At 43.8% G+C, this 14,247-nt stretch overlaps 2 protein-coding genes across 3 annotated transcripts; one reads left to right on the top strand and one right to left on the bottom strand.

The window, feature by feature from the left end:
• Positions 1–108: 108 nt before the first annotated feature.
• Positions 109–6,483, top strand: LOC101764860 (origin of replication complex subunit 3). 2 transcript variants are annotated; one of them, XM_012848858.2, is made up of 18 exons: positions 109–269; positions 352–465; positions 544–768; positions 887–1,061; positions 1,152–1,321; positions 1,410–1,540; positions 1,970–2,243; positions 2,353–2,427; positions 2,602–2,678; positions 2,751–2,841; positions 2,979–3,172; positions 3,635–3,704; positions 4,230–4,309; positions 4,402–4,479; positions 4,678–4,753; positions 4,905–5,032; positions 5,578–5,745; positions 6,007–6,483. In XM_012848858.2, exons 2-18 carry the CDS (start codon positions 415–417, stop codon positions 6,110–6,112), a joined length of 2,169 nt encoding a protein of 722 aa, XP_012704312.1. In that variant the 5' UTR covers positions 109–269; positions 352–414; the 3' UTR covers positions 6,113–6,483. The 2 variants fall into 2 exon arrangements, with proteins under 2 accessions (XP_012704312.1, XP_004983136.1); XM_004983079.3 differs by having other exon boundaries at positions 343–465.
• A 1,068-nt stretch (positions 6,484–7,551) lies between these two features.
• Positions 7,552–10,473, bottom strand: LOC101753527. Its single transcript, XM_012849009.2, has 4 exons — positions 9,946–10,473; positions 9,209–9,354; positions 9,029–9,139; positions 7,552–8,317 (listed from the first exon to the last, which is right to left on the bottom strand). Exons 1-4 carry the CDS (start codon positions 10,439–10,441, stop codon positions 7,718–7,720), a joined length of 1,353 nt encoding a protein of 450 aa, XP_012704463.1. The 5' UTR covers positions 10,442–10,473; the 3' UTR covers positions 7,552–7,717.
• Between the last annotated feature and the right edge of the window lie 3,774 nt (positions 10,474–14,247).

Raw genomic sequence — 14,247 nt, 5'->3', positions numbered from 1 at the left:
TTTATTAGATGCTCGGGCTACAGGGCCGTTTCCTTGTGCTTGTCTCGTGGGCCGGGCCCAGTTTGTCTGAGCCCCCATGTTGAGGCGCGGCCAATTGCGCGCGCTTTCTCCCACAATCCCGCGCCGCTTCTTCCTTTGGCGCGCTCAGCGGCGGCGACGCACGGCAACTGCAGCAGGGCTCCTCCCTTCCGGCCTCCCCCGCACTCCGGCAACCCCCAAAGGTGCTCCTGACCGGCGTAGCCGCCGTAGTCCCCATCGAATCCGAGCAGGTGCGAACTTTCGCCCTTGTCTTTTACATCTCCTCCTCAACGCGCCTCCAACGCCGTCGCTTATTGCGCCCAGATCCGGCAGTGAAGCTCGCACTGCTAGCGTTTTGTTCCGTTCCGTTCCGTTCGCTAGGTCTGCGCACCAGCCATGGCCGCGCCCCCCGGCGACGCTCCCCTCACCGCCGCCAACAATATCCAGGTGCGCTGTCCGTTCCCGACTCGCCTTTATCCCCTCCATTCACGACTGCTAAACTGATCCCTCGCCGTTTCTTTGCAGCCGTTCTTCGTCCTCCACAAGGCAGCCGCGGCCGCCGCTTCGTCGGTGCCATCCTCCCGGGCTCGGCGGCGGATCGATGCCTCGCTCCCATCCTCCCCCAACCCCAAATCGGCGAAGAGGTCCCGTGACGTTGATGTGCAGGATGAGGAAGACTCGGAGCTGTACGAGCAGCTCCGCCTGGAGGCCTTCCACCGAACCTGGTCCAAGATCCAGTCCACCATCGATGTATGCACCCTCTAGCATCTCTTTAATTCCATTCCGCGTCTCAATTTTTACAGGCTCTGATGAGTGCGGTTTCTCATCTTGGAATTTTTTTCTTTGGATCCTTGTCGATTGCCACCAGGAGGTCCTCAGGGGCATCAACCTCAAGCTGTTCGACCAGGTGCTGCAGTGGGCGCAGGAATCATTCTCTGCAGTCCGCGCCATTGCAAAACCCTGCCACGCTGAAGTCCAGCAGCCGTACCCTCTCCTAACTGATGTGATCTGCAGAAGGATACCGACTTCATTTGTTCTCACCAGTCAGTGCTCCCTGACAAATGTCCAATAGATGATTGTCCCCATTGCAGAAGAATTGCATATTGATGCGCTCATACTTTGGTCTTTTGCAGAGAATGCGGAGTTTGTTGATGACATCACAACATTTCGGGATCTTGCGGAGCATCTCCAGTCCAATGGATGTCACCTGGCCAAGCTGTCAGCAGCTGAATTGTCAGTGAAACATGGAGTTGGGGGTTGCTTTAGGAGCCTGTTGAGGCAGCTACTATCAGATGTTCCAGATGTGAGTGACATGACTTGGCTTAAATCTTTTATGGTGTACTGGTAGTCCTAATTAAGTGTTCTCATGTGGCCTATTCTCACTACAAAAGGTTGCTGATGTATATTCGCTGGCATCTTGGTACTGTGAAGCTGAGAACTATGATCAGCCTATCGTTATCATAATTGATGATTTGGAGCAATGTTCCGGTGATGTCCTGGGTGAGCTTGTGATGATGCTGAGGTATTATATCCCATAGCATCCATGCATTTGTTCAATTCCTTCGGCATATGCGTCCATCTTCCATGCTGACCCAAACATAAATAAGTACAAACTTTTCTAAAAAAAAAGTCCATGTTGTTACATCAAACAAGGACCATGTCTTTGTTTCAAGTGACCAACCTATCCCATTATGATCGCGTTAGATTCCTCGTTTGATTTTATCTGGGAAAGCATAGATGCGTATTGTTGTGGCCCTCACCTCACTTTAAATGTGTTTGTGCTCCATGGAACTCACCTTACCTTATCTATATCTTTGTTGGAAGACTGTCAATTACAAACATAATATGTAGTTCAACTAAAAGCTCAAAGTTATATATTCTGTATGTATAGACTACATTTGAGCACATACGTAGTATATTTGCAGCTTAATACATGATCTCTGTGTTGCAGTGAATGGGTAATTAAAATTCCAATCTTCTTTGTGATGGGGATAGCAACTACCCTTGATGCACCTAAGAAACTGCTCTCGTCAGAGGCTCTTCAACGATTAGATTCCTGCAAACTTACCTTGGGGTCTCCCTCGGATAGAATGAATGCACTTGTTGAGGCTGTCCTTGTTAAACCATGCGCTGGATTCTGCATCAGTCATGAAGTTGCAACATTCCTCAGAAATTACTTCTTTAGGCATGATGGAACAATAACTTCTTTTATTAGTGCGCTCAAGGTTAGTGCTTAATATTCGAGTATTCTTCCATCCCCCTTTTATGTTATTGATTATGTTGTATCTGTTTTCTTCATATGCTATGGGCAACTAGGACTAACTCAAACATCAGCTTGCATGCAGTAAGCACTTCTCCATGGAACCTCTGAGCTTTTTGTGCATGGGAGTACTTGAGGAAGATTGTGAGGTTGCTGTTATTCATATTCTGAAGATCATACAATATTAACTATTTACATATTACTACTAGTATCTATATTAAAATTTTTAGTCTCTCCTATATTTATTGTCTAATTACTAATTGATGTATTTATTTTGACTTCATTATCCAAATCTGACTTATGGTTGATTTACTGTCATTTAGGAATTTTGGCGTGGTAAATTTGAAGCACTACCTCAAGTGATATGGAAATACGCTTTTGGTCTTCCCTCATGTTCAAGGTATAAGACTTGGAAACACAGTTTTCGATAAGTATTTTAGTGTAAAACTTTAGTATAATGTTTGCATTGCAGTGCAAAGAACTCAAGCAATTCTAGCAATGACATGGTAAAAGGATTGTCTAACCTACTGAAATTACAAAAGGATTGGGGTTCTGTTCTATTGGTAAGCTTTCATTGCATCCATGAATTGTTGTATTTTTCTGTCAATTTTTTCAGTCATTGCAAGTTGTCAAAATTAAATCTTAGCTCAACTGCCATAGTAATAATAATATATGTGGTTTATACATTATTTTTACACAGTGCCTGTATGAAGCTGGAAGACATGACAAAGTGCAGCTTTTAGATATTTTCTGTGAGGCAGTCAACCCAGATCTGCGAACTCAAAATGCATCAAACAGTGATCTGTTCGTCTCTAAAGTGAACAGTGAAAAATTATCAGGAGTGAAGCCAGGATCCGGTGATGTGTTTATGGCCCAAGTAATGAATGCAATAAGGTAATATGTTAAAATTTGGTTTCAGGATTTGGATGCACCAATCTACATTATTACCATTATTAGAACTGGATTGTTCGAGGATGTGTTCTGGTGCAATGATCAAGGGCTGAGGCTACATGATCGGCAACCTGGGTTCAGTTCATGTTGAATTATATGCATAGGAACTCTTTCCTGGACCTGATAAAGAAAAGGAAGGAAAAGGCAGCTTAACTGGGGATGAGAAACAACAAAAACAAAACTAGGTCCAAAGAATGCCACTGTTGCTGATCCTATGAAGCAATATCGAGTCATTGACACAAGTAATTTTTGTATGAGTCATGCAGTCAAACTTACTGATTTTGTCGTTTGAATAACTTTAAAGGAAGTACATTTTAAAGTACATTTTTCTGTAAGATCTATTTCCACTTGCAATTATGTTATTCTTGAGAGTAAGAGTGACTGAAATGTGTTCTTCTGGATCAGGTACCTGCCAATGAAAACTTTATTGCATGTCCTTGAAGTTTGGAGCAACTATGTAAAGGGAATTAGTGAGGTAAGCTCACTTCTGCATTATTTCTTCTGACAAACAGTTCGGCATGCATAGTACTGAGCTATAAGCTAGTTGAGCTTCTTGAATGCTTTTTAATGATCTCTTTCATATTGCATACTGTTTATTGGAAAATACGTATGCCATCCAGTACCTTAATATACCAGAGATTTTATGTCATTTGTTTCTCTATAGTAAACCACAGGAATTGATTTATTATATTTTGCTATCCAAATTCATTTCTGTGAAGCTTAAACATTTAGTTATTATAGGTATTTCTGCTTACAGTGATGGCTTTTGCTATTTCTTTTGAAAAATGAGCTATCTTTTTGTTCCTTGATGTTCAAATCATAGTTTTTTTTTCTTTTGTTAAACTACCTTCAGAAGATTTTTCCTCTGACACCATCTTTGACCAAATGGATACATTAGCCCTTAGTTTAATTGAAGTAACCAGATTTGAATTGCGGAGTTCAGACATACTAGTTGCAAATACAGTTGTGCTAGTTCTCAGAGTGCTTATTCCCTTTCTAGATCAATGAGAAAGTGAAAGAGCTTCAGTCAACCACAATTGATGCAGATAGTGCAAGGACCGCAAAGGAAAAGTGGACTAGGTAAGCCCTTCCCATGTAAAATTTGACCAAATGGATACTATTTTTTTTATTACCTGAAACTATCTCACTATCAATTTCTTATGCTACATCAGGAGATCAACTGGCAGTGCTGGAAATGGGACAGCTCCATTAAATGAGAAAGCTGCCATGCTATTACAGGATGTTACTAGGTAAAAGATATAGAAAAATTATTAACTCTGTATAATTAAACCTAGTTTTTCACATGACCTGTAAGATAAGAAATTTCATACACATTGAGATTGTGTTGACATCATCAAAGAAACCACTTTTATCATTTTATTTTAGAAAATTCTTTTATTTTTTCAGTTAATTTTTTTCTCAACATCTGAATTCGTATATTCAAACAGGAAGTATTTGGTGCCTGTTGAGTGTTTACCTTTTCATGAAATTATCTGCTTCAAGAATGTTAGTGTTCTGCAATCTGTAAGTTCACTTCTGACTTACTGATGGTGTTAAATTATCTAGTCCTGTTCTGAAAACCAAATTGGTGGTATCATGTTACATTCAGTTTTATAATAGTAGCAAACCTGTATAAGAACATTATCCTGATTTCTAGCATTGCATCTCAATCCAGGCGCTGATTGGAAATCCAAGAAGAATGGTTCAACTTGATCTACTGAAGTCACAGAGCCATCTGAAATGCTCTTGTTGCAGTAGAAGTGGGACTGCTGTGTCAGGATCATTGCATGACACATCAATTATGTAAGTCCATATATTCATTTAAATAACATTTGACTGGTTTCTGTAAAGTTGTGATTCTTAGAATATAAATGCTACTGCGCCATGATTAAGGGAAAGCAATGACAAATAGTTTATTTACCCCTTATAGTACAATTCCAATAGAATATATGCTTTCAGTTTTATCAAAAAATATATATATCGATGAACCTTACTGCCAAAGGTAAGGATTAAGGAACTTTATTGAATTTGTCCATGTCTCTAGATGAACTGCTCATTCAGTGGGGACCTCAAGTATGTGGGATGAAAATGATTGCATGCTACTTATCCTTATGTAAACCCTAATCAAAATACTCTTTCCTACATGCAAGTCACCAATTACCCACCCTGTGAACAGTGCTGTGCTGCCAGTTGGGCTTTGCATCCATCCAACAAGCTACCATTTCAGCTTAAGTTTGAAGGACCCTACAACATTAAGAGAATAGGAATCCAATTGAATTTTGTAATGAACTCTGGAGATTAATGTTAATTAATCTTGGTGAGATGAACTGTATCCTTCTGCTTTGCAGGTGCAATCTAGCCCAAGAGTATGGTGATGTAATTAACCTTCATGATTGGTACATATCCTTTGAAGGAATTATCAACAGCACAAATTCAAAAGTCAAACGGAAATCATATGGTTCTCCCTCAAAGAAGAAATCAAAATCTACACCTCCGGAGAGTGAAGCTATGATCCAGTATCCTTCAACTATAAGCTGTCCATAAATATATTTCTGTAGTGCTTCTTTGCTCTCCAAAAATAGGAAATCAGAAATTTGAAAGCATGATAAGAGCCTAATTTGGACAATCCACTATTCTGCTACTCACTACTACGTTTAGAATCATGCGATTAATTTGTAGGGGAGTGTGGAACCACTGATATTTTCCTTAAAATATTGGTTCATTGTATCTTATACATGATTCTAAGTCAACATAATCCTTAACACAATGTCTTCCAGAGCAAGGTTCTGCAGAGCTGTTACTGAGATGCAAATCACTGGCCTTCTTCGGATGCCAAGCAAGAGAAGGCCTGATCTTGTGCAGAGAATCGCCTTTGGTTCTTAATAGTTTTGTGTTGGCATGCTATACAGGGGTGAAGAATTCGCTACATATGGGGATTGGAATGTACCAAGCTGAGCAAGCTAGATTACTTAGTAACTAGTGGTACTTTTCTAAGCTCTAAGATGGCTTTATTGTTGATGGAGTCAGAAGGCTCATGATAGTAACATGTGGAAGGTTCAATTTGTATGGGTACATGTAAAGAATGAAGGGTCTCATGAACCTTAAGATGTGAGCAACGAAATGATGCAGCGGCCACCTGACGATAGCTTTGTCCCTTTTTTTCTAGGGTAGTAATGAACATGACCCGTGGGTTACTGACATTTCTTTTCCGTAGAGGCGACTTACTCAATGAAGCTCTGGTCAACGTTCTTGTAGTGGAGTATACTCCGTTTTTATTTATAAGGCCCACACGTATAGCAAGATTTAAACTTTGCAAATTTTGACCAATAATTTGATTATTAATTTTTTTATAATGTAAACTATATGTATGGTTGGATTCATGATCAAATATACTTTACAATGATCATAATCCGTCCCGCAAAGAGCCCAAAGAGTGTTTGTTTAGAAAATTTCAGACATATTAGTAGTGATGAGAAATGTCTATGTTGCCCTTAATAACTAATACTAATTGTGATTGAAAATTGTGTTGTCCCGTTTAGTTTTCTGGATGCTAAATAAATGCATGTGCATTGGAACTAGAGAAATAACATCAACTGGTCATTTGATTGGCTCTACACGCTTCTTCATATGATTTTCTTTATTGGTGTGATTGTTGCTTTAATTAGATAATGTTTACCAGGAAGTTAAAAGACACTCTTTGTAGGACCAATTTTAGACCAGTCTCAGTGTACAGTTTGATTGCACAGTTACCAAGACTGAGAACTAGATAACTGTGCCAGAGAAGTGTCATGTGGGAGGAAACTCCTCTCACATCTGATGAAACTCTCCTTATAAATGACTTTGCCAAGTCAGCAAAAATGTTGATGTGACATAAAATTTAATGCTAATGAAATTCTTCATGAAACTCCATTGAGATTGGCCTTAGAGTTAAAAGTACACTCTTCGCGGAACGAAAGAGTATAATATAAAATAAATGAATGATCAAAATGTTATTTGAAAAACCATGTCAAATCATGCGCTACACCATATGGACGGCCGAAGTATATACTTTGTGTCACTAACTGCATGTATTCCAAGATTATGAACCTCGGGAACCGAAACGATCATGGGTGTATTCCCAGGCAAAGCAGGTTGCTAGGACAAAATAGCGAAGCATTTTGATGGAATCATTGATAAATAATAAGATTCCACGTTATTTATTACTATCAAATGGACCAAAAAATTAATGCTAATGCTTCCCCTCCGCATATCTCAAGGTATGCTATTGATTAACTTTATTTTTGTTAAAGCAACACCCGTTATATGAGCAATGCAGCAAAAAATAAGCAGCAGATGGTAATCATCACCATTAGCATGTCCGCGAGCATACGGATGCCTCCTTCACAAAATTCACAAAATCGAGGGGCATATGCATAAAACACAGGCCTAAAATACTATCCGAAAGAGCGTAACATCCAGTAAATGCTGCAGGACAACTGTAACAATAGTTCAGAAGCTGCCATCCCCCTGCTTGGTAATGGTCAAAACAAGACCAAAGTGGTCACTAGGGAAGACAGGCAGTTCAATCTTCCGGATCTCTTTCCGAACCTTCTTCTCCTTGAAGTATGACACGCCCGGTATCGCCTCCTTCCCGATCATATCAATGTTGTCAATCTTGAAGTCTTCCAGCTTGCACAGAAACCGGTCCATTCGTTTCTGCAGCTTGCGGTTGCCTGACAGCATGCCGTTGGCCTTCGTGTCGTAGGTCCAGCCATTCTCTCCAGGCTTCAGCTCAACCCAAGCATCAATCCACCCGTCCTGCAGAGGGAAGGGACCGTCTCCTTTATCATCCCAGTTCATGTCCCCACAGAGTATTGCATTGCGGCAATGTCCCAGAATTTCCAGGGATTTCTTTGCCTGATCTACGCGTTCTTTGCTGTACATCTGGTCCCACTTAGGAGGTGCAGGACATGGGCTCTCTAGGTGGGTTGTGGCTAACACCAACTTCGTCATCTCTCCTGTGCTAACACTTGCGATGCAAAGTTCCCTTCCCATTATTGAGTTAGAAAATGGGATGTATTTAGATAGCTCAACTGGCACTTTGCTCAACTGCAATTGTTGAGGTTGAAACAAATCAGTAAAAATAAATGAACTGCAGAAAAAGGATATCTGGACCATAAAGGGAACAAAGCAGTAACACTAGGAAAAGATCAAAGTTGAGGAATCTAAACTAAGCACAAATTGTGAGAGGGATTCATAACACCTGAATTCATAAAGGACAGCTTGTGAGCATGATAATGTCTGGAATGTGTTAGTGTCCATGTGTTGGCAGTAGGAAACCGCGTGGTGGCACCAGGTCAATGATAGCTCAAGTTTTTTAACATTACAGACTGTGGGATGGTGATGGTGATTTAGCTCCACACTATTGAATTTGCCCATAGAGTTCAACTATAGACTTGAGGTGAGTACATCAAGTAACCATGATACCACATGAACCCAACACAGCATAAGTTTTTTATTAAGTTTAGCTATGAAACATGCAGTCAAATTCTTTAAACTTGACAAATATATGCAGACTTTTGGATTGACCATATGAATATGAAAATATGCATAACTCTTTAAACTCCTCCATATTTTGCAGGCCTTATATAAAATGAAAAAATGTCTTAAGAGGACATGAAAAGAAAAACATTCAGTAACTTCTTTTGGTGAAGTTAGAAATGTTTTTTTCTATGCAGGTTCTGTTGCAAGAAGTGAAGCCATTCATCCCATATATCTGAAATCATATATATCAAACATGAAGTTGGAGAGAAGAACTACCTGCATGCAGTAATATGGCTTCAGAATAGCCATCTCCTGTGACAACAAGCATTCGTATTGTTGCCACCATTTAGATTTTTGCATAAGAAGATGTATGTATGGTGTAACCTCCTGCAGATCCACATATCAGATTCCATTGAGAAGAGAAAAGGAAAATAACACAAAGCTCAAAATGGGGACCTGGAAGCATATAAAGTCCGGGCTGTGGTGCTTAATAAGATCTCCAAGAGCATCCATTCTTTTGCTCAGTTCCATATCCTCCCGGAACCAGACATTGTATGTCATGATTTTGAAGGTCTTCTTATCCAAATGAATCCCTAGATTTGCTGTGGAAGACATTTTGAGTTTTCATGTGACTATACTAAAACCAAAATGCACAAGTAACAGCTTGAAACAAAAGCAATATTCATAAGTAAGAGCTTGAAAAAAAAAAGAGGCCAGGAAAGAAAAAGATAACAGCAAGGTCTACACAAGTCATACATCCATTCTGCTTAGTGGTGCATCATGCAACAGAAATATAGCGACATGGCCACATGGGTATACCACCTGAATAATGACTACCAATTGGCAGCTGACATAGCGTTATTACTCTTATTGGGAGTTTGGGACGCTCCTACTGCAATGCCTCATCTGTGGCAATCCATCATGTCCCTTTTCAACACATATTGACCGGGATCAGAATTGTTAAATACTTGTATATTTTTCACCACAAGCCCGCACCCCCACCCCCTCAACAATTGGAATAACAAATTTCAATTCTTTTCTCAAAAGATATAACAGATAAGTAACATAACATAGCACAATGCAGTATATAGGGCAATAACATGACGGAACGGATTGGGGGCAATTCACCAGCTCAAGCAAAAACATCCCAATCTGTCGAACCTGCAATGTAGTAAAGAGGCCCGCGAGCGAACCTTTCTTGGCGGCGGGCGCCTTGTCCTCCCCGTCCGCGTCCCCGCCGCGGCCCGCGCTATCGCAGAGCTCAACGACATCCGGTGACGCAGCGCGCTCCCTCTTCCTCTCGCACCGCCGAGGGGGCGACCCGGAGGCGTCGACCAAGACGGTGGGGGTATCGGTGTGGACCTCCACGGGGGGCTCCGCCTCCGCAACCGCCGGAGAGCGCCCCCTCTTCTTCCCGCACCGCCGCGGGGGCGACGCGGAGGCGTCGACCACGATGACGGGGCTATCGGCGTGGACCTCCACGGGGCGCTCCGCCGGAGAGCGTTCCCTCTTCCTCCCGCACCGCCGAGGCGGCGACGCGGGGGCGGCGACCACGACGACGGGGCTGTCGGCGTCGACCTCCAAGGGGCGCGGGGCCTCGCATGCCTCGCAGGAATCGGAGCAGATGGGATTTAACAGCGTGCACTGGGCGCAGGACCACTCCGGCGGCGAGCGGGAGGGGGAGGTCATGGTCGGGGCTCGGGACTGGAGGCAGAGGCGGCGGTTCTCGGGCGGCGGCGGCGGGGGGGAGGGTTAAAAAGGGCGTGCTGGCTTTTCGAATTTCGAATGGGAATGCTGCCGCTTTCAAACAGAGCGGCCACGGCTGATCTGGCCCGTCTGCTGACCCGATCGGACGGATCCTTTTAACAATCCGTTGGGGTTCCGTCCTGGTGGAATTTAAGGATCGTCTATATTTGGAACAAAATTGTGTTGAGGATCTCTACATATGGTTGCCGTGATGTATTACCTAACTGTAAGTAGAGGAATATATTGGCCGCTTAATATTTCTTTTTAAATCCATGCTTCCAAATTCCAACTAATGGCTGTATCTGAAATAGTAAATCAATAAACTTTACAAAGTTACGATTGTATAAACTACCGCAGAGCTACATTTTGAAATATAATTTTACAAAACTATACTTTGATGTGAAAAGGTAAACAAAATAATAACTATTGCATATTTAAAAAAATGAAAATTGCATTGGAAGAACTATTTCAATCATCAATAAAAAAATATTCTTATTCACATGGGACACTTATAAACAGCAATGTAAAATGATTCAATACGATTGGCGTGAAAGAACCCAACTTTTAGAAAATAGCATCAAAATGGTAGCACCAAAAGACTGCAATCTTCACCCTTTTTTTTTCATGGAACTGTCCCCTTTTTTTTATCCGCTTTTCTCTATGCCAGCATCCGTTCCGTCCGTGCCAGCTCTGAACGTGATGTTGGGTTCTCCCACACACCATCACTGTGTACGCGCGAGCCCGCATCATGTATCAGTATGTGGCGGCAGTGGGGTTGGTACGGATCACGCTTGTACATACCTTTGCTTGTACATACCTTCTCCAGCTCGGTCGCTCCAACTTGTCCAGCAGCTCGGTAGACGCCGCACGGCATGGTACTATGGCAGTGGCACGCGTGAGACTGTCACGGATCACATGATGGACACAAAAGTGTTGTGGTTGCGAGCATTGGCAAGGGAGTTACTTAAGGCTGGACCAATTGGTAATATATACCAGGGTGTTTGGTTAGAAATTTCCTTGTCTAGAATAAAATGATCTGTGAATGCATATAGTTCTTGTTATTAATGAGCATATCAAGTGATTGTGAGGAATGAGATGTTGATAGACTAACCTATTCCATTTCCCAAACTAAACAAAAAAAATGAGAAGATGATGAATCGCACCCATTACCAGCACCTAATGGAAGAAAGAAATACTAAGGCCTCACTTGGTAGGATAATGAGCTTGTTTAGTTCCAATCCTGAGCCAGGTAGCTGCTCTCAGGCATCAATCCTGACCTTAGGCAAAAAACGAAATGAATCACACATTAGGACTAAAAGCAAACCCTACGTACATACCAGATTCCTCATTCTGGAAGGCTGTTCTTGCGAAACGAACCTGCCACAAGAAATCACCTAAAATAGGCCGAGAGCTACCGATTATTATATTAAAAAGATCCCCGACTGGGTACAACAATAGAGTCACAAATGTAACTTCCATAATATAGCTCAACTCAAAACAAAACAAACTCTATGGCCGATCGGGTTGAGACATCGACACACAATGCTAACGCTTCAGCACCGACTCCCACGCCGCACCACCACAACTAGGAGAAAAAGCCGACAAGTAGTCAGCACCGTCATCCTAACGATGTCCTACGCCGAACCAGCTACTGCCATGCAGGATTGGCCGCCACAGTCCGCTGCAAGCCGTGTAGCTACCAGGGCTCATCCACCGTGCCGCCGTTGTCCTCAGGTCACACACATATGATCGTCGATCTCTCAATCCACGGCCTTGCGTCGGTAGAAGTCAAAAGAGGAGCACACTGCACTACATCGAAAAGGCCACCGCTGTGCATGACCCAACGTCGAAGCACCGCTGCAGCACCGTACACACCAAACGACCAAAACACCGCACCAGATCCTGCAGCATCGTACACACCAAACGACCAAAACACCGCACCAGATCCTAGCCCTCCAAGGCAACTCGAAACGCGTGGGGGCCTCGTCACATCCACCGTCGCACACTACTCCTCGGACACATCACCTTAAAGCGAACGGAGCCTCGCCACTTCCGCCGCTGGACTCCACACCAAGGATCCGAACTTGCTTTGCCGCCAAGGGTGATATGGTGCCACCAAGCTACTCTAATAACTTCACCCCCACCTTGCCGACACCGAAATCTCAGCTGTACCATGTGCACATACACAAAGCTTCCAGAGACAATGGCTCATCACTTTAGCAAAACGTATCAAGCGTCGACCATAAGAGGGGGTGTGCCAAAACACAAAGACAATACCTCCAAGAAAGGGAACGGTGCCCAAAGACGTTGCCGTCATCGTAATCGGTAAAACCGATTAAGACTTTCACCCGTATTTGTGCACAGCCCACCTCACACATAGTCGAACGCCGGCATCAACACCACTCCACCACCGACGTAGATCCTCCTCGTCACAGGCCGCTGTCACGGCCCCCACCGCGCACCACTGCACAGCTCACGCCGCCACGACACCACGCGAGCGACTACCGTAGCACGACCATGGCCTCGTGGCCTCTGATCCGCTGCACCTCCTCGCTTGCGTGGCCTCTACCCGCACGTCCTTGCCGGCGTTGCCGAACCTCCTCGCGCCGCGCTGGGTGCCACCACGGCCTCCACGTGCCGCGCCGGTCGCAACTGCACGGCCTCCTCACGCCACGCCGGACCTGCAGGTGCGCGACGTCCACACGCTTCTCCGAGCTACTACCACGTGGCTTCCCCGACCCTGGGAAACGCCGTAGGCTTCCATAGCCCACTCGCGGACGCCCAAAAGCTGCACTTGCTGCAGCCGTTGCCGCCTACGGCAACATGGCCGCCGCAGACCACATCACAAGACGCTCGCCTTCTCCTCCACTGCTTCTTGCCCTCCACGCAGATCCAGCCGGGAAGGCACCGGATTCGGCCCTGCAGTTGCCGGATCTGGCCAGCGCTGACCTCAACGGCGAGAGCCATTGCTGGCGACCGCCACCAACATAGAAGACAAAGAAAGCTGCTGAGACGCGAGGAGAGGAGGGGGCTCGCCGCCGCTGTCCTTGCACTAGCATGGGCTTCCAGTCAGGTGCTCCATCGACGGCGGGAGGGAGGTAAAGAAGGGTGGGGCTCTTCGGCGGCGGCGCAGGTTTCCGCCCTTGTCGCCCCTGACAGGAGCGACGCGGTGGCGTCTGTTCAATTTCCTGAAAGGTTGTTCTAAAGAGTATGGTTGTAGACTGATTCCATAGCAACAGAATGCAAAAGCATGTTATGCCCTCAAATGTCTTGAGTGGTCTATTCACTGTTTTGTGAAATGTTTGCATCTCATTTATAAAATATAAGAAAAATCCAAAATTAATAAATTGAAACAAAAACGCATCATGCATATATACATACTTAACCAATTTTTGGATACGGAAGTGGCACGGGGGAATCACTTCTCAAGTCCGGCGAGCACTGCGGTACAATTGCGGTCCACGACCTAGAAAAGATTAGGTACTGGTGGATTGTTGCATCGTGGCATCTGAATCACCTAGATTGTAAAATCTAATATAAAAAACAATCAGTGTGTTTCAGCTTTAGATTTTTTAAAGCTCCTTTGGAACATAGGATTTATGTGGAATTTTGTAGGATTTGAATCCTATAGGAAATTTTTCCATGTGGCCCTTTGGAGTAGAGGGTTGGCCATCTTCCAATCCTTCAAAATTTCTATGGAAATATGGAATGGCTCAATCCATAAAATTTTTGGAGGAAATCACATGAGG

The sequence above is a fragment of the Setaria italica genome, chromosome IX (assembly GCF_000263155.2).
Source record: "Setaria italica strain Yugu1 chromosome IX, Setaria_italica_v2.0, whole genome shotgun sequence".
In the NCBI taxonomy this organism is placed as follows: domain Eukaryota; kingdom Viridiplantae; phylum Streptophyta; class Magnoliopsida; order Poales; family Poaceae; genus Setaria; species Setaria italica.
This window is presented reverse-complemented; position numbering and strand designations above follow the sequence as displayed.

What these genes read in the sequence shown, in the direction of transcription:
- LOC101753527 (XM_012849009.2), bottom strand. Translation starts at nt 10,441, where the DNA reads ATGACCTCCCCCTCCCGCTCGCCGCCGGAGTGGTCCTGCGCCCAGTGC. An exon ending in GGCGCCCGCCGCCAAGAAAG is followed by an intron (nt 9,355 to 9,945) that starts GTTCGCTCGCGG and finishes TGTCTTCCACAG; the next exon opens with CAAATCTAGGGATTCATTTG. An exon ending in CGGACTTTATATGCTTCCAG is followed by an intron (nt 9,140 to 9,208) that starts GTCCCCATTTTG and finishes GTGGATCTGCAG; the next exon opens with GAGGTTACACCATACATACA.
- LOC101764860 (XM_012848858.2), top strand. Translation starts at nt 415, where the DNA reads ATGGCCGCGCCCCCCGGCGACGCTCCCCTCACCGCCGCCAACAATATC. An exon ending in AGATCCAGTCCACCATCGAT is followed by an intron (nt 769 to 886) that starts GTATGCACCCTC and finishes GATTGCCACCAG; the next exon opens with GAGGTCCTCAGGGGCATCAA. An exon ending in GAGCTTGTGATGATGCTGAG is followed by an intron (nt 1,541 to 1,969) that starts GTATTATATCCC and finishes TCTGTGTTGCAG; the next exon opens with TGAATGGGTAATTAAAATTC.